At 41.3% G+C, this 22,211-nt stretch overlaps 1 protein-coding gene across 1 annotated transcript; it reads right to left on the reverse strand.

Moving 5' to 3' along the window:
- Window positions 1–410: 410 nt before the first annotated feature.
- On the reverse strand, window positions 411–14,980 carry C3H3orf49 (chromosome 3 C3orf49 homolog). Its single transcript, XM_026397847.2, has 5 exons — window positions 14,796–14,980; window positions 9,749–10,071; window positions 4,866–4,990; window positions 1,014–1,103; window positions 411–622 (listed from the first exon to the last, which is right to left on the reverse strand). Exons 1-5 carry the CDS (start codon window positions 14,915–14,917, stop codon window positions 428–430), a joined length of 855 nt encoding a protein of 284 aa, XP_026253632.2. The 5' UTR covers window positions 14,918–14,980; the 3' UTR covers window positions 411–427.
- Window positions 14,981–22,211: the final 7,231 nt, after the last annotated feature.

Below are 22,211 nucleotides of genomic sequence, written 5' to 3' on the forward strand. Positions count from 1 at the left end.
TTTAAAAATGAAAAGTTTAAAATTAGCTCAGTAGTAGTCATATTAAGAGTGTCATAATACCTTTAAATGCTTCCTCTGATTTCATCTGGCATGTTTCAGGAGAAATTTCTTTGCAGAGTTGCTGTACCCTGACAAAAGTTTATTTTTCTCATTATTAGTGAGAATCATTAAGCAAAAGTTTGTGCCTATGGACTCAGACATAAATATCAATTTTTCAAAAGCGATCCTTTTTAAAAAATTCTTGGAGAATGTTCTTTAAAATTCACCCTTATCTTTTAATTCACTAGAGAGATTTATTCAGGATTATGTACCAAAAAATAAAAGTTCCTACATAATTAGCTCTTTTATATTTATTTGTTTTTATTTTTTTAGCTTTTTTTTTTTTATTTGTTCTTGTTAGTTAGCTCTTATCTAGTCAGAAACAAAATCAGAAGCAGCAGGTACATGGGCAACACATATTTTTCAGTTTATACTTCCACATGGTTCTCTTGGATATCTTCTGGAACTGCTTAGAAGACTGAAGCATTTCATCTCCTAGAAGCTCACACTGTTGAAGCTCAGCATGTCTTTGGGCCAACAGTTTCATGGATTTATCCAACAATGTTTCTTTGAGGTCATCCGCCTGTGACAGATGAAACCACGTGTTGGAAACACTTGTCAAAACCAAAGAGATAGATGTCTGATGTTTTCAAGCCCCTAAGTGTTATTCTAATTCAAGACATAGAAAACAGAGCTTTAAAACATAACATTTACCCCCTGGTGGTAAAGGTGATCTCTTTTCTTCTAAGAAGTCTACATGTATGCTTTCATTTTAATGGAATTCACTTAATATTTATGGGGCACAGCACCATCGAGGTGCCCTTAGCAACCCTTTGGCCACTCTCAGAATGCCCCCCTGCCCTGCTAACATTATTTCTTATTGCTAATTGTTAATTATATTCAGGGCTATGTGTTTAGTTAGGTTGGGTCCTCTGATGCTTCACACACAGAAAGTAAAAGCCTTTGTCCACTACCTGCATCTGAAGCTCTTCTATTGTCAGAATTTCACGTTTCTTTTTTTTAAGAGTTGGAAAGTGTAGTCTTTTCTTTGATGAATATGGTACCTATTAGAAAAATGCAAAAACAGATCAGATCAGAAAATACCAATGCTATTTCTATGATGATGCTTAAATAGGAATTCTCACCCTTTGGACACTGTTTCATAAAGTGAACATTGGCCACATAACAGCATTGGGTTGAAGACCATATTCTTATTATTCTCCATGCCCCTGTATTTCCTTTGTGCCCAGAGCTCCCTTTGAAGAGAGCTATAGGATGCAGAGAAATTAGATTGTCTGGCTTCGAAAGAATATACAGCGTCAGGGGAAAAAAGCAGGTCATTCGTAAGGGAAAGAAGAAGAAATTGCCTCTGCAGCTGCTGAGCACAGTGAGAGTGTGGGGCTGATGTGGACCAGTGCCCCCAGAAAGCTCATTAGCACTGGATCCAGTTGTTAATTTGATCTCGTTTCTGCAGGTTTCCTTATTTTCAGGGCAGTCATGACTCCAGACGTAAAAAGAAAGCTCAGGGTGCTTTTTTACCCCATGCCTGACACCTTTCCCACTGTCCTTAGCTTGGTGGCTACAAGTAACCTGTCCTGAGAGTGTTGCTGTTGGAAATTATTCCTAGGTCATGGCTTCTGGCTGATATGCCTTTTTTAGACTTACTGAGTTCCACTGCCTCCTTTGAACTTAATAATTAGCACAAGGATTATTGTGAAATCTATACAGAGTAGGATGTGGGATTATGTCAGGGTCCTAGCCTTTGCCTGACCAGGAGCTTACAATCTGCTGAACCGCGGCTGCCCTGCCAGCTTGCCCTGGCTCAAATGCCACTTGCAAGACCTTCCCTGATCACCAACCAAAGCAAGACCCTTCTGTTTTCTCTTCCAGAAAATCTTGTCCTTTTTCCTACTGAGCATCTACCCCACTCAGTAATTGCCAAGTTATGTCTGTGTGTTCATTGACTGCAACTCTTACTAAATCCAGTACCTAGGCAGGATTTGTAAACCAGGATCCATGGGTCTGTGTGCCCTGACACAGGTTGCCTGCAGGTGGATGCCTCTTTGCTGCCCCTACTGGTTACTCTGAGGAATTGCTTTGTTTCCAAATCTCCCTATGTTTCAAAAGAAAGTTGAAAAAAATCTAGATTTTTATTTGAAATAGTCTGATTTTCAAGCATGGATGATTGATTCAAATATAATTTTGAGAACATTGTGGGGGAAAACCAAAAATTTTTATAACCAGTTGCTAATCTCTGCTTTAATGTGTTTCAAGACATGAAATTCTTATTTTAATTAGAGCCAAATTTATCCATCTTTATCTTTAAGGTCAATGCTGTTGTGTACTAGGAAGTCCTTGTCCTGAAATAATGAAGATACTTATATTATCCTCCAGAAGTTTTAAGATTTGTCTTTCCTACTTTAAACCAACAATAATTAATTTTTGTATGTGCTGTGAAGTAAGGATCCAATGTCATTCTTTTCCCATATGGATGGCCACTTGTCCAAGTGCCATCTATTCAAAACCTTGTCCATAGCCCCACTGCTCTGCAATACTATGGCACACAGTATTTCTCCTCTATTAGCCCGTGAGTGCCACAAAACTAAGACCATTGTCTCTGTTAGCCCCACAAACTAGAAATTGCCCAGAACATAGTAGGAGCACAATAGATATGAATTTTGCATGCAAGCGGCCAAATTCAAAGTTAATATGGGTTCACTCTGACAGCAATGTTCCAGAGTGCTGTTTGATAAAACTTGCTTTGAATCTGGGCATACTCTATCAGTGCTATTCCCAATACAAATGCTACTACCTACCTGTGGTTATAAACCACTTGAAATGGAGCTAGTACAACTGAGGACCTGGATTTTTAATTTCATCTAATTTCAATTAATGTAAATAGTCACATGTGGCTATTGGCTACCATATTAAACCAAGAAATTAGTACAATTAATACATAGCATAGTAATTGTGACTGAGGGGCTAGAAGTGTAGCTCATTGGTAGAGTATGTGCTTAACATGCTTGCAACCCTGAGTACTCTTTAAAAAAAAAAGTGCCAGGGGGACTCTAGAGCTAGGTTTGCTGTATTTTGAGGCATGAAATTCTTATTTAATTAAAGCTAGATTTATCCATTTTTATCTTTCCTTGGAAACTTGGCTTTCTACTCAATTGGGCAAATTACTTAACCTCTGAGAATCATCCCTAAAATAAGGACAGTTTTTGCTACCTATCTTATAGGGATGTTGCAATAATTATTGGAGCTGATATTTTAAAAGCACTTAGAACAGGGCTTGGAACATAATGTCAGGATTTTTGCTTTTTTGTTTTGTTTTGTTTTTGAAGTACTGGGGATTGAACCCAGAGGCTCTCTGCCACTAAGCTACTCCTCAGTCTCCCCCCACCTTCCTTTTAAATTTTTGCTTTGAAATAGGGTCTCACTAAGTTGCTAAGTCTGGCTTTGAACTTGTGTTCCTCCTGCCAATCTTTTACATAGCTGGGATCACAGGCGTGTGCCACTGCGCCCATAGTAGCAAGCTGAGTAAGTGCTTAATATACATAAAACAATAATAGGTCAGGTTTCTATTTTTAAAAAATAGTCTGGGCTGCTGGGTGTGATGGTGTATGCCTGTAATCCCAGGAACTTGGGAGGCTGTGGCAGGATCATAAGTTCAAGACCAGCCTTAGCAACTTAAGGAGATCCTGTCAAAAAAAACAAAAACAAAGGTCTGAAAATGTAGCTTGGTGGTGGAACTCCTAAGTTCAATTCCAGTTACCAAAAAGAAAAAGAAAAAAAAAACGGCTCATGAACTGGAGTCTCAGCTACTCAGGTACTTGGGAGGCTAAGGGAGAAGAATGGCTTGACCTCAGGAGTTTAAGACCAGCCCGGGGGACCTTATTGCAGCAGTGCACTCCTGTAATCCAGGGGCTTGGGAGGCTGAAGCAGGAGTATCACAAGTTGAAAGCCAGCCTCAGCAAGTTAGCAAGGTCCTAAGCACCTTAACATAATCCTGTCTCTAAATAAACTGTATTTTAAAAAGGGATGGAGATGTAGCTCAGTGGTTAAGCCCCCTTGAGTTCAATTCCTGGTACCAAAGTGGTGGGGGGCAATAATCATCGGCAAGGGCAACATAATAAGACCCACCTGTTTAAAGAAAGAAAGGAAGGAAAATAAAAATCCAGTTTTTTTAAATTAAATTATGACATTTAAAAAAATAATCTGGGTAACTAAAGTTTATACATACCATCTAGCATGGCACTGTTTATGCTGTACATGTGGCCATTTCAATTAATTCAATTGAATATCAATTAAAATGAAATGAAATGAAAAACTCAGTTCCTCAGTGGCCCTGGCCACATTTCAAAGTCTCAAAAGCCTCATGTAGCGAATGGCTACTTGACTGGACAATGAAAGCTGTGTTGTCTCAGAACGTTGATTGGATGGACAGCACTGGTCTTGTGAATTCCTCTCCACACAGCACACAGGGAGAGGCCAAATGACTAACATACTAACTTGACATTGAACAGTTGAGCAAGTCAGCATGAAGTTCCAAACTCCCCTGTTGCCCAGGCTATAGTAGGAGCTGAAGAGTTTGAGCTTAGAAGTAGAGGAATCAGACCTGGACGCCCCTCTCTCTGAGCCCTAAATTCTTGGAGAAAAGACACAAACAGCAGATTTAAAGGATTTACTATAGGGGACTATGGTAGGAGAGAACTCTTTTTTTTTTTTTTTTTTAATCCATTAATGTTCTTATTTGCAGGTCTTTAGAGGCAAGTTTTTGTGTGTGTGTGTGTGTGTGTGTGTGTTTTTTTTTTTAAGCATTTTACCTTTTGCATCCCCGAAGGAAGAGATGTCACAGATAAGCGCTTGGTGGTTTTCTTGGCCCGAAGGAGCGTATTTCCTTGGGTTATCTCCTCTGTCTCGGCTTCTACAACATCAAGTTGTATAGTTGCTTGGAAAAAGAAGAAAAAAGACCCATTGAAGAACACAGGGATAAACCTATTCTTCCTATTTGAAATGATTCCTGAAAGAGAGCAATATACACTGCTGCCTCTACCGCACACATTTGCCTTATGTGATCTTGAGCCTTGCAGGCATCATCCCAATCCTGACAAAGTGGATACCGGTCTCTCTCAGAGGCTTAGCCTCACACCTGCAATGCTTGCACTTTAACATTGCAGAATTAGAAGAAGCAACCTCTTGCAGAACCTTCTCTGATCCATCTAAAGTAAGACCCTTCTATCTTCTGAAAAAAAAAAAAAAAACAGTACCTGCTAAGTATCTACCACACTTTGAGTCACTAAGATCTCTCTGTGTTCATTGAATTATTATAATAGTAATCTTCAAGTAGTTTGAGTATTTATTGTTGACTAGAGCAGAATTTAAATGTGTTTTCTAGAAATGTGGCCAGAACTTAGTCACTCACATACCATTTGAATGTTTTTTTCCCCACATCCGGGAGCCATGTGAACCCTGAATTTCATAATATTTTCTTTATAACAATTCAGTTCCTAACTCAATAAGTGTGTTTATAAAGGCAACTTTATTTTTTCTTTTTAATGTTTTTATTAGTGTCTTCTTATTAAACATAATATTTGAGGTTCATTTTGACATAATCATATAAGTGTGGGATATAATTTACCAGACTCAGCAAGTCAAGGGTCAAATGTTTTCTTTCATATAAAGGCAACTTTAAAATACTACCATAAATTGAAAACCAGTATCACAAATAGGCATTAAAATTTATGTGGTAAAAAACAAAATCATGTCATTTTCTGCAGAAGGCCCTGAACTTGAGGTTACTCTTCCTTTATTAAAAAAGTGGTGGGGGAGGTAAAAAATGACACTTTTCCTTGATTATACTAAAAGGAGTAATGGTATTGGGAACAAGGGGTTTGCAATTTGCTGTGTTTCAGAGTCACTTCACACTGGGTGCAGCACCCAAAATCATCTTGTCCTGCTTAAGGTCCCTTGATAAGGACTTTTCTGGAAGCATCAGATTTCAATAAAGATACATTAACTACTTGACACCACCACCTACTTATTCTGCAAGGACCTCAACTCAGAAACTCTGACCAGGCCAGGTGCAGTGGCACATACCTTTAATCCCAGCGGCTCAGGAGGCTGAGGCAGGAGGATCGTGAGTTCAAAGCCAGCCTCAGCATAACTGAGGCCCTAAGCAACTCAGTGAGACCCTGTCTCTAAATAAAATACAAAATAGGGCTGGGGATGGGGCTCAGTGGTCAAGTGCCCCTGGGTTCAATCCTCAGTTCTCACCTCCGTGCAAAAAAGAAAGAAACTCTAACTAGAACTGATGACTCCAATCCAACCCATTGCTTCTAATCTTGGCAAATGTTGCTTCTACCTCCAGCAGGAAACTCTTCCATCTTCCCTGTTCTCCACGTCCACAAATGTCCCGAATGCTTGAATTACGGTCCACTATTCTTACTGTACTGGTCTTGCCCTCGTCTTGTACAGTCTCTACTCTGCAGCCACAGCTATCTTTTAAAAATATAAATCAGGTTAATAAATCCCCAGCTGGGTTCAATGGTTTCTGATCACTGTTGGGAGAAAGTTAGAAATTTTTAATGTGGTCTACCACATCCTCACCACCTCCTCCAACCAGACCCTCCGGGTTCTCTCTGTTCCAATGCCCTCCACCTGCCACTGGCTTGTTGTTTTCATTTTGTGGTTATGTTTGATCCTCTCTTGATATTAAGGCTTGAACATGCTCTTCCTTCTTTTTGGAAAACTGCTATCCCACTCTTTCCTTATCTAACTTTAGGCATCTTTCAGATCTCAGTTTTATCATCCTTTCTTTCTTCAGGGAGACCTTTCTGAAAGCCCCCCTAAAACGAGAGCATCCATTTCCCTAGCACCCTGGGCTTCCACTTTGCCTCAAATACAATTATATGCATAATGTTTAAGTCCCTCTATGTTATAACTCCATGAGGGCAGGGGCCACATCTGTTCTGTTTGCTAATTGAGCCCTAATTCTGCGATCGGCATAATAATAAACACTTTTGCAGACATTTTATTAAGTAGGTAAAAAATATGTTCTGGCTGGGTGCAGTGGTGCGCCCCTGTAATCCCAGCTGCTCAGGAGGCTGAGACAGGAGGATTACAAGCTCAAAGCCAGCCTTAGCAATTTAGCAAGGTCCCAAGCAATTTAGCAAAACCTGTCTCAAAATAAAAAACAATTTTTAAAAGTGCTGAAGATGTGGCTCAGTGGTTAAGCCCCCTGGGTTCAATCTCTGGTATTCCCCCCCCAAAAAAAATTCTGGAGTTCAATAGAAAACTGTCTTTGGGCCACAGCAAACACAAGGTAATAATGTTTGAGCTGCATCCTAAAGGATGGGCATGTTTTCTGGAGAAATCTAGACTCTCCAGCTCTGGTCCCACCGGTATATAGAAGTACATCCTCTTTGTTATTTTCGACAGAAATATACAGGTCAACCCCTGCCAGGTAATTGCTAGATGCTTGGATGCTTATATTAGCAACTATTTTTTCCAGAAGACAGAGTTTGTTTGAAAAGGCAATCAGTCAGCTGGAAGCCATCAATTTTTTGTTTGTTTGTTTCTTTGGGTCCTCCCATCCCTGGAAAATCCAGGACTGCCGGCCAATCACGTATAAAATGTGACGTTACCGGGCTGCATATGTTCCCTGCTACTATGCCAAAAGGATTAAAAACACAGGAGATATTTCAGGCAATGAAATTATTGAATAGGAGACTGTAATCATGGACACATGACCCAAATGACATTATATATTTATCAAATCCCACAAAGCTGTACAACATAAAGAATGAACCCTAATGAAAGTTGTGAACTTTGATTGATAATAATGTATCAATATTGGCTCATCAATATGGCAAAGCTATCATACCAAGGCAAGATGTTAATAATAGGGGAAAATCTAGAAGTAGGGGAGAGAAAGAAGATTATACAGGAACTCTCTGCATTTTCTGCTCAATTTTTCTGTCAACCTAAAAATGCTCTAAAATACAAAGACTATTGATTTTTTAAAAAAAGCTACAAAGGAGAATGCAAACTTTGGTGATACTATTAGTCGTAATTTTATAGAACTCCAAACAACAGCATTACTGTACTGCAAAAGAAAAAATAAAGATTTGGAAGTTAATAGTTCAAATATTGATCCTTCCACACAGTACATAAAAAGTAGATGCAAAAAAAAAAAAAAATCAAACTTCCTTTCTGACCCACCAATCACAAATTTTATTCATTTATTCTCCCTATGCCCTCCACTGTTGGAAGTCAACATTTGAAAGGCTGTATCACCATTTTCTCCAGAAATAAAATCCCATTTAGTTTTTTGTTTTGTTGCTGTTTTAGTAACAAAGATTGAACCTAGGGGAGCTTAGCCACTGAGCCCCATCCCCAGCCCTTTTTTATATTTTATTTAGAGACAGGGTCTCATTGAGTTGCTTAGGGCCTCAGCTAAGTTGCTGAGGCTGGCTTTGAACTCACGATCCTCCTGCCTCATCCTTCCAAGCTACTGGGATGACAGGCACACAACACAGTGCATGGCTCCACTTTAGTTTGATTTTCTAATATATATGTATGTACACATACACACATATGCATCTGTGTGCATATCTATTTAAATAGTGAGTTACTTTACTGACTAGACCAGTAACTAGTAGGACTTGGAAGAACCATAAAGTCAACCTAATCCAGTGCTTCTCCAAGCGTACACGAGTCAACTGGGGATCTTACCGGAAATGCAGCTTCTGACTCAATAGACCTGGGAGGAACCCGAGATTCTACATTTTAAACTAGCCCCTGGGAGTTGCCATACTTTGGATGGTGTGTTAGTCAGCGTTCTACTTTCTATCACTGTAATGGAATACCTGAGATCATTGACTTTGTGAAGAGAAAAGGTTTGTTTTGGCTCACGGTTTTAGAGATTTTAGTCCATGATCACATAGACTCATGGCTTTTAGGCCTTTGGTAGGGATGCTGGATGGCAATGGGGGGAAGCACATGGTGGAACAAAACCAGGAAGCAAACGAGAAAGAGAAAGGGACAGAAGTCCCCAAATGCCCTTTCAGGGTACAACCCCAGTGACTAAGGACCTCCTAGTAGGCCCCACCTCCCAATAGCATGAACTTGTGGAAACAAGCCTGTAAACATGTCTTTGGGGACATTCAACATCTGTTATGGTTTGGATGTGAGGTGTCTCCCAAAAGCTCATGTGTGAGACAAAGTTTAAAGGTGAAATGTCTGGCTTCTGAGGGCCTTAATCTAAAGGGTGAACTGATCACCCTCTCCCCCCACAGTGGGATTAACTGAGCGGTGACAGGAGGCAGGTGGGGTGTGGCTGGAGGAGGTGGGCTCTGGGGTGTGCCTTGGGGCTGATATTTTGTCCTAGTCAGGCAGAGCTCCGTCTCTCTGCTTCCTGGTGCCATGTTCCCAGCTACTGGCCTCTGCCACACACTTCTGCCACCACGCTCTGTCTTCTGAGGCCCTGAGGAATGGAGCCCGGCCATCTCTGGTCTTAGACCTCTGAAACCATTAGCACACAAACAAACTTTTCTTTCTGTAATTGTTCTTGTCGGGTCTTCTGGTCACAGCAACAAAAAGGCTGATTAAAACAGGATCCAAAGTATTGCCGGTAGCAAAAGGCTCCATCTTGTTCCCCTGTCTGTCTTGGGTCGGGCACGTGTGGATCAGTGGCCATGGTTATTACCATTCTGTGTGCGCTCTCCCACTCTTGGTTTGGTAAACAACTTGGAAGAAGTAAGCTCCCTGACAATCCTAGGAAGAAGGCCTTGTGCGTTGGGACCCAGGGCTTTCCCATGGAGAGTGGAGCCCTCTCTGCTGCTGCTGGTTGGCTTGCCTCTGCCCTTGTGGGACAGCATCCTCCTAAACGAAGTCTTCATTCTCTTCGCCCATTTTGGTTTCTGATTTTGCTGGCTGGCACGAGATCCCGGGTCACTTTCACTGAAGGATTTCTCTCTGGGGAACAACAAATTTTGTTTTACGAAATGGGTAGATGCAGCTCTGTGCCATCTAAAGAGAATCAAAATAGCTCGCATCGAAGACATTGAGAAGTTTAAAATGAATAACTGAAGTTCATTAAAGGCAAAACTTCAAATGTAAACAAATGATGCAATTCCAAAAAATGAAACTGAAGGAAAAGGATCAGATTACAGGAAATAATAATAATAATAATAATAATAATAATAATAACAATAAAGCCAAAGCAACAATTTGATGCTTCATCAACAAATGATAGTGAGTACAATTCAGCCGCTATTTCACCGGATCGTCATAGTACCGTAGGAAGTGTGGTGCTGGGTTCAATCCCTGACACAAAAGAAAAAAATGTGTACGTATGCACACATATATATATTCATATATATAAATATGTATTTTATATATAAAATATATATTTAAAAATAAATAGAAATGTACAAATATATATTATATTTTTGTGCCAGTGATTGAACCCAGGGGAGCTTAATCACATCCCCAGCCCCCCACTTTTTAATATATATTTCTTTTAGTTGTACACAATACCTTTGTTTTTATTTATTTATTTTTTGTGGTGCTGAGGATTGAACCCAGGGCCTCCCTAGGTTGCATGCACTAGGAGAGTGCTCTACCACTGAGCCACAACCCCAGCCCCACAGCCCTTTTTATATTTTATTTAGACACAGGGTCTTGCTGAGTAGCTTAGTACCTCGAAAAGTAGTAAGGTTGGCCTTGAACTTGCCATCCTCCTTCCTCAGCCTCCTAAACTGCTGGGATCACAGGCATGCACCACCATACTTGGCGTACATTATATTATTATCTTCATTTTATTAATGAGTAAGCTCAGGCATAAAGAGGCTGAATTCACTGACCAAGGGTAGAATGCAGATGTTAAACCAGGACTGTGACTGTAAGAATCTATTAGCTCATATTCACAAATTGAAATCCTATTTCAATGGTGCTATGACATAGAGTTTGCTGGATTTAGAGGCTAATATGATGAAAGATGAGAGTTTACTAGCAGAGTCAATAAAGAACATGATCTCTAAGACCCTTCCCACACTGCAGTTACACTAGAACACTCATTTAGGTAAAATGCTTTCAACTCATGTTTCTAAAATTCCAAATACTTCTGTACTATCTTCATGATTTGGGCATATTTTAGTGATAAACATAGACAACTCTTCCTGAGAGTTCTCTAATTCATCTTTTAAGCCCTTGTAGGGTATTGCATAATGTCATTCTTACACCAACATCCCCATTTTACACAAGAAGAAAATTAAAGCTTGGGAATATTACGTAATTTACGCTGGGATGATCCTCAGGACCATGCTGTTAACCTCTATGCAAGAGTCAGTATCAGCCAGACCCTGATACAATTATTTGCCTAATATTTTTTCAATTAACTGGTTTGGGTCAGCTTCATCCAAAACAATACTATTATTGAAATCTGAGGTTTTTGTTTTAATTAACCTTTTTATTTTGAGTCAACTGTAGATTCACATACAGTTATAAGAAATAATACTGGCCAGGCACAGTGGTGCACACCTGTCATCCCTGTGGCTCAGGAGGCTGAGGCAGGAGGATCGCGAGTTCAAAGCCAGCCTCAGCAACTTAGCAAGGTCCTAAGCAACTCAGAGAGACCCTACTGGAAAATCCTGCGTCCTCTTCACTCAATTTTCCCAAACAGTAACATCTTACAAAACTGTGCTACATGATCATGATTGGAATGCTGACGTTAATGCCATCAAGACACAGAAGGTTTCATGGGAGCTAGAATCCCTCCTCTCACAGCCACACCCACTAACCACTTGCCCTCACCTTCTCCTTCACCCTGGCAACCAGTAAGATGTAATTTTTGCATAATTTTTATCCTTTTAAGAATGTTATACAAACAGGATCATATGAATATAACCTGCTTTTTTTTTTTTCCTATTCTCTGCATGAAACCCAGGACTTCTTGAATGCCAGGAGAGGGCTCTACCATTCAGCTACACCCTGAGAAACTGAGATGTATCACAGTTTATTTAACCATCACTCAGTGAAGAACATTTACATCGTTCGTGGCTATTATGAATAAAGCTGCTATACATGTCTGCGTATAGGCTTTTGTGTGCATAAATATTCATCTCTCAGGTAAAACCCCAATCACAATATATTATGATTATCATAACTGTAGTACAATGTGTTATACTATGATCATGATATATTATATTATGTTACATATATGATATATAATATAATATATTTCTGATATGGGTTAAAATAAATTAGTAGCCATTAAAAATGTTCTCCATGTACTACCTACAATATCTCAGATACCACCAGTAGTATATGTCCTACGCTTCAGCAAAGCACTGTTCTAAACTGAGCCTAGATCTTTCAGCATCTGATGGACATCCTCATCCATGGGAAGCAGTTCATCCATGGGAGTGCACACAAAGGAGTTTCAATGATCTTGGTCTCACTAGGAACATAATTCCTAATTGTGTGTCCTTTTATTTATGTGTTATTTAACCTCTCTAAACTTTGGTTTTCTCTTTTGAAAAATGGGTGTACTCCGACATGTGAGAAAAAAAAAAAAAGGAAATCATTTTCTGGGAGTAGTGGCACACACCTGAAATCCTGGCTACTTGGGAGGTTGAATCAGGAGGACGGCAAGCGTGAGTCAAGCCCTCAGCAACTTAGGAGACCCTATCTCAAAATGAAAAAATAAAATGGGCCCGGGATGGGGTGCAGCTCTGTGAGAAGGTGCTCAGTACCAAAAGAAAAAAAAAAGAAAGAAAGGGTAGAGGGAAGAAGAATTTATGTACTTGACATCTAATAAATTATTCAATAAATGGCAGCCTTTATTAGCATGTAGATGGGATCAGTGTGGTGAGAATGTAAAAGGCAAAGAGAGAGTCCAAAGACGGTGACCTCATGGGCTAGCAGCTTCTTTCTGGGAGCGTGGACAGAGCTCTGCAGATTGGACACACACAACTTCAGAGCGGTGTTAGTCCTTACAGTGGTGCAGAGGAATTAAAATAATTTTCTGGTAGATGACAATACAGGGTTCCTAGGAGGGAGCATCGTTTTCTAATTTGCCCAAAGATAATTTATGGCTAGGATTAATCTCCCACGAGCCCCCTCTAAGACTCTGAGTAATTTAAAAAAAATTTAAATTTATATTGCCATCAATATGAACATACACACTCCCCCACTCACGCAAAACAAGACAAATACCATTTCAGGAGATTCAGGAAGGCTCTGGAAAGAAGGCCACATCTAATTAGTCTCTGAATCTCTAAAATTGTGTCTCCCACTCCCATCCCTGAGGTATTTATAATTAACAAAGATGATTTGCTTCAGGGCCTAGAGATAGAACCCCTGTACTTTCTGCTGTGCAAAGAATTCTTCCCTTTAAGAAAAAAAATTTTTTGGGGGGGGTACTGGGGACTGAACCCAGGGGCGCTTAACCACTGAGCCCCATCCCCAGCCTTTTTTTATTTTTTTGCATTTTATTTAGAGAGACAGGGTCTCGCTGAGTTCCTTAGGGCTTCGCTAAGCTGCTGAGGCTGGCTTTGAACTTGAGATCTTCCTGCCTCAGTCTCCCAAATTGTTGGTATTATAGGTAGGCACCAACATACCCAGTCCCCTTTTAAGTTTTTAAATATTTTTGTTGGCAATTCACCTATTTGGTTGTATTGCTTCCTCCTTATAAGAGAGATATAACAAGGACTTTGCTTTCTTTGCTTGTATTCATCAGTAACCTGGATTGAGCTTCTCAGCCTTCATTTTGCCACTCTCTTTCTTATTGAAAGTGCAATATTTCATTTTGTCCATGGAAGTTTGGAACTTTGATGTTTGATGTTCAAGGCTCATAAAAACATCTCACATCTATATCTCTGAGCTGTAGCTCACGAGTCTGCTCAGCAGCCTAAGAAACTAGAAAATAAAACCACCACACTGATTTTCAAAATTAAAAGGTATTATGTTTGGAATATTTTATGCCTGTCTTCATGGTTTTGTCATTGTTGAGAAATGCCAGGTCTAAGACTGTTTTGATGTTTCATTAAAGAGTGTGTACTGGTGAAATCGGATCAGTCAAATTTGCTAGGACAAGGAATAGGAAGCATTGATTGTGAATTTATTCTGAAAGATGCACTAATGAATTTTCAAAATACTATTATTTGCAGGGATATGACAAGACTTTAATTCTGATGCTGAAAATATCAACTTAGCGTCAGTACTTCCTTTCATCTCTGAATAGGACACTTTAAAACATGAAATTCAAGTGGAGAGTAAAGGTTTTCCCATTTAAAACTTTCAGATCATGAAATGAGGCTTCCCTTATAGCACTAAGCTTCCTGAGCTAAAGCAGTACCTCCTTCTCCTTAGGCCATGTTAAATCTTCATTTTTTTCTTTTTCTTTCTTTTTTTGTGGGTGGGTACCAGGGATTGAACTCAGGGCCACTGGACCACTGAGCCCCATCCCCAGCCCTATTTTGTATTTTATTTAGAGACAGGGTCTCCTTGAGTTGCTCAGCACCTCACTAAGTAGCTGAGGCTGGCTTTGAACTCACAATCCTCCTGCCTCAGCCTCCCGAGCCATTGGGATTACAGGTGTGTGCTACCACGCCTGGCCCCAAATCTTCATTTCTAAATGCAGTGTTGAAATAGAGATAGTATCATGTCTAATAATCACAGTGAGTTTTTTTTTTTAATGAAAAAATCCCAAAACTCTGCCTTGATGGAAACAATCAGTCTGCATGACTTACCTTTCAATCCCCTTCCTTTCGAATGTGCCATCTTTCTTTCTGGGTTGCTGGAATCTTTGGTACTGGCCAAGTTTTCTATAGGCAACCTTAAGGTCTGGTAAATACAGCTGAAGAGTGTCCATTGCTACTGGTTGCTGTTTTGGATTTCTTCAGCTCTGGAGCTCCACGGCTTCCAAAACCGTCAAGTTCTGGGGTGTTTGGGGCAAGGTATGGAGGAAAAGTTTGGAATCTTTTCCTTATTCCCTCCCAGATGTTAGAGATGGTGGGTTACTGGGCCTGGCCCTGTTTATAAGGGCAGAGGGTTCATCAGTGATGCGTTTGGCAGAACTGTGGGAAATTCCCAGTCTCTTAGAGGAATCTGAAACTCGGTAGAGAGAAAGTGAAAGAGACAGAGACACAACATCAGGAGGGGAAATTGTGGAAGTCTAACACCCATTGTTTCCCTTCTCTCCCTGGGATCCATTGTTCTTGTTTCTCCCTGGGGGTTGGTATTTTCCATATCCTTCAGTATCCTTCATAGATTCTTGAACAAGACAGATGGAGAAACAGTGTTCTGATTATCCAATCACCATCACCCCCTTTTTTTTCTGCCAGGGATTGAACCCAGGGGTGTTTAACTACTGAGACACATCCTCAGCCCTATTTTTGTATTTTTATTTAGAGACAGAGTCTTGCAAAGTTGCTGAGGCTGGCTTTGAACTCGTGATCCTCCTGCCTCAACCTCCCTAGCCGCTGGGATGACGGGGATGTGCCACTGCTCCAGCCAACAACTTTTAGTTGCATTGACAATTAAAAAAAAAATCACATGCTAATGGATAATGATACTCCTTTGTCATGCTTGAATTTCAAAGGGAAAAGAATACCAAGGATCTGTTAACCGAGGTGGACCTGTTAGATCTCTCAACATGAGCCCTCTCTGCCCACTGGGACACACATAGGACACTTGTTTTTTTGGATATCTTGGGACACATCATAAAGGCTATTTCATTACGTCTTCGAATTTTGTCGTTTTTCTGGGGGGGTGTACCACGAAATGAACCCAGGGACACTGAACTACTGAGCCCCATCCTCAGCCCTTTTTTGTATTCTATTTAGAGACAGGGTCTCACTGAGTTTCTTAGGGCCTCACTAAGTTGCTAAGGCTGGCTTTGAACTTATGATCCTCCTGCCTCAGCCTCCCAAGCCCTTGGGATTACAGGCATTCGCCACCGCGCCTCCAGCTAGCTGTCTTTTAAAGCACATGGCTAAAAAACTTGACTGCCTGCCTACCTGCCCCATTATTCCTGTATTTATTTTATGAAAAGCAAATTCTTCCTAGGTGGACATTTTACCACAAGGTGGCAGCAGACACTAGGACTTATTCCCGTTATTCAGTCCCTGGAGTTGTTCAGTCTGACCTAATTGGATGTTGAAGAAGGCAAACACTTCTAGGAAGATGTTGGGAGACAGAAGAAGAACAACTTTGACTTCTGTGCTTGTATTTATCAGTAAACTGCAGCATGCTTCTTTAACTTTCACGTTCCCAGTAATTATCCGGGATCTTGTTAAAAATGTGGATTCAGGCACAGCCTGTTTGAGATGGGATCCAAGAATCGAGGATGCTGATAATGCAGGCCCACGGACCACACTTCGAGTAGTGAGGGTCTCATATGTTTCTATACTGGGAGAAAGAATTGTAAAAAGATCATGGGGCTGGGGATGTAGACCAGTGATAGAGCACATGCTTAGCAGGATTTAATCCCAACATCAAAAAAAAAAAAAAGTAAAAAATGAAGCATATTATATTGAGGAATTTAGAAGGCAGGGCTTGGGATTTCTAGCTGGGTTCTTGTTCTAGCCTAGCTGTATGACCTTGGTCCCTTTGCTTAACCTGTCTGCTTATTTTATCATCCTTAATGTTCCAAAGCAATAAAAGTGAAGTTAGAGCTTTATAGTGAGATTCAAGTAAAATAGAAATTCTGCTTTTGCAAGAAGTAAAACCTGGGTTTTAGGATGTCCAGGAGAGTGGGAGTAGAGGATCTTCTGTCCCACATTTTGAGGCACTGGAAAACAACATACCTGAGGTGATTTTGTCTTTGGCCTTGTATTCCCATGTGGTCTTTTCCCCCTCATCTGTTAGGATCCTCGGGTGTTTGAATGAATGAATACACGAAAGGGCATTTTTCTCTAATACATGCCAGTATTTTTTACATAATTTTTGGTACTGCTGTCTTAATTCTGTTGTAGTCAGTCAAATATCTGTATGACTATAATTGATTTTGTTAGGAAGAGAGCTATTTTTTATTTGTACGTGTGTGTGTCCATGTGAACATCTGTGTGTGCACAAGCCTATATGTATGCATGTGCAATAGGCTGAAATATTTGCAGCTGTGCCTTCTGTAACAACATGTGCAGGTCACAAAAGAGCCCAGAAGCTTATAATGGCACTAAAAAAGATGGACTAATTCTTATAATGGCACAAACAGATATGAATTTTGAGCTGGGTCTGGATTTAAATCTAGCTTTATTACTGGACGTGATGGCGCACATCTGTAATCTGAGCTGCTTGGGAGGCCGAGGCAGGAGGATTGTGTGTTCAAAGTCAGCCTCAGCAAAAGTAAGGTGCTAAGCAACTCAATGAGACCCTGTCTCTAAATAAAATACAAAATAGGGCTGAGGATGTGGCTCAGTGGTCGAGTGCCCCTGGGTTCAATCCCTGGAACCAATAATAAACATTTCTAGATTTTCTCTCCATACAAGTTGTGGGTCTTTGGGTAGGTGAAAAGCCTCTCTGGACCTCCATTTTTCTCTTTGTAAAGCAGGAACCATAACTGCTACCTCCCAGGGTTTGATTTGGTCTTTTAGTAATTCAACAAATATTTGAACATCTAGTGGTTGCCAGGCACCGAGACCCTAGACACCACGTGTCGAGTACCCAGACACCAGGTGCCAAGCACCCAGACACCAGGCACTGAGTACCTAGATACCAGACACTGAACACCTAGACACCAGGTGCCAAGTACTTAGACACCAGGCACATGGCAGTGAACAAACAGCACACACAACATCTCTGAACTCAGATAAAATGCTGCAAGAAAGACCTAGAACAAACAAGAATGTGAACGCATGAGTTTTAGCAGAGTGGCAAATGCTAGAAAGAAAGAAAAAGGAGGATGAAAGGGTAAAATGATAAGGATGAGAGGCAACTGCTGGGTCATGGAGTCTGAGAGCTGAGCAGTAAGAGGTCAATTGTGTGAGGACGCGCATTCCAGGCAGAGGAGAGCAAGGAGCAAAACCCGAGCAGAAGAGGTCTTTGAACCTGCAGGGGAAAGCTGGGGTGGTGGTCAGAAGCAGCACCAAGCCTCTCCAGTCCTGCAGGCCAAATTAAAGGTCTTGAACTTGATCTTCAGGGTAATGGGAAGTCATTCAGGGATTTAAGGAAGGAGTTCATATATATTTATTCTGGGCCATGGGACTCAGTGGGGAAGGTAAATGACTAGACACAGGGTGGAGTGGCATGTGCTTCTAATCCCAGCTATTCAGGAGGCCAGGGCAGGAGGATCGAGAGTTCAAAGCCAGCCTCAGCAAGTCAGCAAGGCCCCAAGCAACTCAGTGAGACCCTGTCTCTAAATAAAATACAAAAAAGGGCTGGGGATGGGGCTCAGTGGTTAAGTGACCTGAGTTCAATCCCGGCTGCCCAAAACCAATATACATAATAATAAAAATAAAATAAAAATGATGTGACATTTGAGGTGAGACATTTAATATTGAAAAGGAGATAAACTTTGCTGAGATCTAAGAGGATATTTCAAAGATGGAAAACCACGAAAAGTGAACAAAAGGTCAGAGGAGGACGTGGACTAGGGGTGTGTGTGTGTGTGTGTGTGTGTGTTTGTGTGTGTGTGTGTACCAGGGATTAAATCCAGCTGCACGTAACCATCCCCAGGCCCATCCCCAGCCTTTAATTTTTTTTTTTAAGAAACATGGTTTTGCTGAGTTGCTGAGGCTGGCTTTGAACTCTCGGTCAAACTAGACATGTTTGAAGTCAGAGAGAAGACCAGTATGGTGCGGGTGGAGGGGACAGGGGAAAGGATTACGCTCATATTTTAAAAAGCTTGCTAGGGAAACACATTGGAGAGGAACATGTGTGGTTGTTGGAAATTCATTAGGTCTATAACTGGTCATAGCTAGAGGTGCTGGTCCTGGTGAGAAGCTGCAAGATGGAAGGGTTCAGACTCCGGGACATTTAAGCTGGGGATGAGGGTGTGCCAGCAGTCCAAGTGTCAAAGTTAGAGTGGTTTAACTAAGGGAGGTCAGCAGAGCTACAGGCAAGAGCACCAACCCAAGATCCACACCCCCCAGGCTGCTTCTCAACCATCCTTCACCAACACATCTCGGAGGTCTCCCCGCGGGATCATTCGCTGGGCATTTGTAAATGTCCCTCGGAAAAGCCAAAAAGCCAGGTGCAGTGGGTCAAAGTCTAGTCCAAACACAGACTTCCATGCTCTCTACATTATCCTTCTATAGAAGTTGGCTGAGATTGCATAATCCTATTTCGGTTACCATAACAACAGGCAACTCTTTAGGAGCAGTGATTGATGGAAATCTCTAAATGAGAGAGAGCCAACAGGAATCCCCATAGGTTCCAGCACTGGAGTGTGACAGGGAGGGATGGGAACTCTGGTCAACTGTGGAGTGCTGGCCAAGCAAATGCTATTGAATTTCATTTTTTATTTTAAAAATTTTTTGGTATTGGAGATTAAACTTAAAGACAAACTAAAAAAAAAAAAAAAAAAAAAAAAAAAAAAACCTTTGAGTACATTTTAAAGGACTGTCCTCAGTCCTTTAAAAAATTTTTTTTTCTTTGGTTCTGGGGATTGAACCCAAGGATACTTAACCACTGAGCCACATCCCCAGCCCTTTTTATTTTTTATTTTAATTCAGTCTTGTTGTATTGCTCAGGTCGGCCTTGAATTTGCAATCCTCCTGTCTCCTCCTCCCAAGTTGCTGGGATCACAGGTATGCATCTCTTTTTTAAATTTTATTTTGAGACAGGGTCTTGCTAAATTGCTTAGGGACTTGCTAAATTGCTCAGAGACTCGCTAAATTGCTGAGGCTGGTCTCAAACTTCCCATCCTCTTCCCTCAGCCTCCCAAGTAGTTAGGATTACAGGCATACACCACCACACCCAGACTTGAACTTCACATTTTTAATCTTGTACATATAAAAATGTGATCTGCAGGCCATAGTGTTACCCCCGGTTATGGGTGACGAGTTCTGCTTCCCCACATGTTTTTTTTTTTTTTTTTTTTTAAAGAGAGAGTGAGAGAGGAGAGAGAGTGAGAGAGAGAGAGAATTTTTAATATTTATTTTTTAGTTCTCAGCGGACACAACATCTTTGTTGGTATGTGGTGTTGAGGATCGAACCCGGGCCGCACGCATGCCAGGCGAGCGCGCTACCGCTTGAGCCACATCCCCAGCCCCTACCCCACATGTTGAAGTTTGAACATTGGAGAAGCACGCCGAGGCAAGCGTATAAAGTAGGGTTTATTTAAAAGGGGGTCACATAGACTTCTCCAGGGAGGGAGAAGGGGACCATAGCTGGGATCCTGGTATCCCAAGAAGCAGGTGTTCTGTCCTTTTTATGTGTCCTAGGCTTCCTTTGTTCTGCCCCCTTCCCCTTATCTCCTTCCTGCTTTTGTGACCAGGCCCAGGACTAGGCCCAGGAATGCTGGTGGGGTGGCCCCAAGTGGGGAAACAGGTGGGCTGAAGGGGGAAGGGCAAGATGTAGCAGCCAAGGACACATTAATTAACAACTTTATAGCTCCCTGTAGGGAGGGGCAATTCCTGGAACAGGTTACCTTAGCAACAGGTTGGAGCAGGGGCAGGTTCTTGATAAGGGTGGAGGAAGGGCTCTGAAGGAATTCACATTTCCATCCCTCTTGGGACAGTCTCCAACTTCCTGACTCACTCAGAATTGGCCTCCTTGATCCAACCTGACTCGATTTACCTATCTCTACTGACTGCCTGTCTAATTCTGGCTTCAACAGTCAATTTCTGCATCACCAATTTGCTGCCCCTGAGGTGTTTTTTTATGCTAACTCTCCATGCATTCAAATCTTTCCCATCAGTAGTTCTAAAACTCCTACTCCTCCCACTCCCAAGTTTTAAATTAAAGTTACTAACTAGCATGCAATTTGACTCTTGGCCAATTATTAGATTTGTTTTTGCACCTTATCTCTAATCTGATTGCATATTAACCTTGCCTAGCAACTTGTAAATCCTCTGCAAACTTGGTTAAACTGAGATTCTTGGTCTTGATTCCAAGCCTGGGTGTGATAAACACCTAGCAGGGCAGGATCATGCTTGTTGGTGACCAGGAGTCTTTTTATTCAACAGATTCCATTTGAAAAGGAATGAACTTAGGGAGTTGATCATTTCCTGCAGAATTCCCCTTGAATTCTCCACACCCCAGATGCATGAGGACTTGCTGGTGTGTGTGTGTGTGTGTGTGTGTTGTGGAGTGGGGGTGGGGCACTTTGCACTTGGAGAAGGTAAACTGGAGCTCTTTTACCTGGCTAAAGCAACTCTCCTGGCTGAAGCTTTGTTTTTTTGTTTTTTTGTTTTTTTTTTTTTGAGGGAAGGTGTCATTTTACAGATTTCTCAGGGAGAACTGTGTCATGGTGAAGTAAGTACGGGGTGCCTAGCGACAGGATGTTTCTCCAGAGACGTGCCTCATCAAGAGAGTGACCTGGCTGGAAATTCACAGTGCCAGGGACTGGAGCAGTGTTTCTGCAGAGGCGAGAGGCTTTCAAGCAAATCATGTTTTTTTTTCATTTGTTTTTGTTGGTGGCAGCCCCAGGTTAGTATTCCTAACTTTGGACTCATCTTGTATAACTTTGAAATAATTATTTGGTAATCTGCCATTTGGTTGGTTTCCTCGGGTGCTCCCTGGCTGTTCCTCACTGGAAAGGTCTACATTTCAATCAAAATGTTTTATCGCCAGGTGCGGTGGTGCCCACCTGTCATCCCAGCTGCTCAGGAGGCTGAGGCAGGAGGATCGGGAGTTCAAAGCCAGCCTCAGCAACTTAGTGAGGCCCTAAACAACTCAATGAGACCCTGTCTCTAAATAAAAAATAAAAAAGGGCTGGGGATGGGGCTCCATCATTAAGTGCCCTTGGGTCCAATCTCTAGTGTCCCCTCCAATCCCGAAAAAAATGCTTTCTTAGATGCAGTTGTTATAAACGAGAATTGGGACAAGATCTTTGGAAAGCAATTTGTTATTCCAACAGCATCTGAAAGCTGCAGATGTAGAGCCAGTATTCCAGGAAGGCCATACTTCAGAACCCATGGCCACATTAGGATATGCATATAGGTTTACTTGTAATAGCAAAAATTAGAGGCCACGTACATGGCCATCAGTAGAGGATGCCATAA

The sequence above is a fragment of the Urocitellus parryii genome, chromosome 3 (genome assembly GCF_045843805.1).
Source record: "Urocitellus parryii isolate mUroPar1 chromosome 3, mUroPar1.hap1, whole genome shotgun sequence".
Taxonomy (NCBI): domain Eukaryota; kingdom Metazoa; phylum Chordata; class Mammalia; order Rodentia; family Sciuridae; genus Urocitellus; species Urocitellus parryii.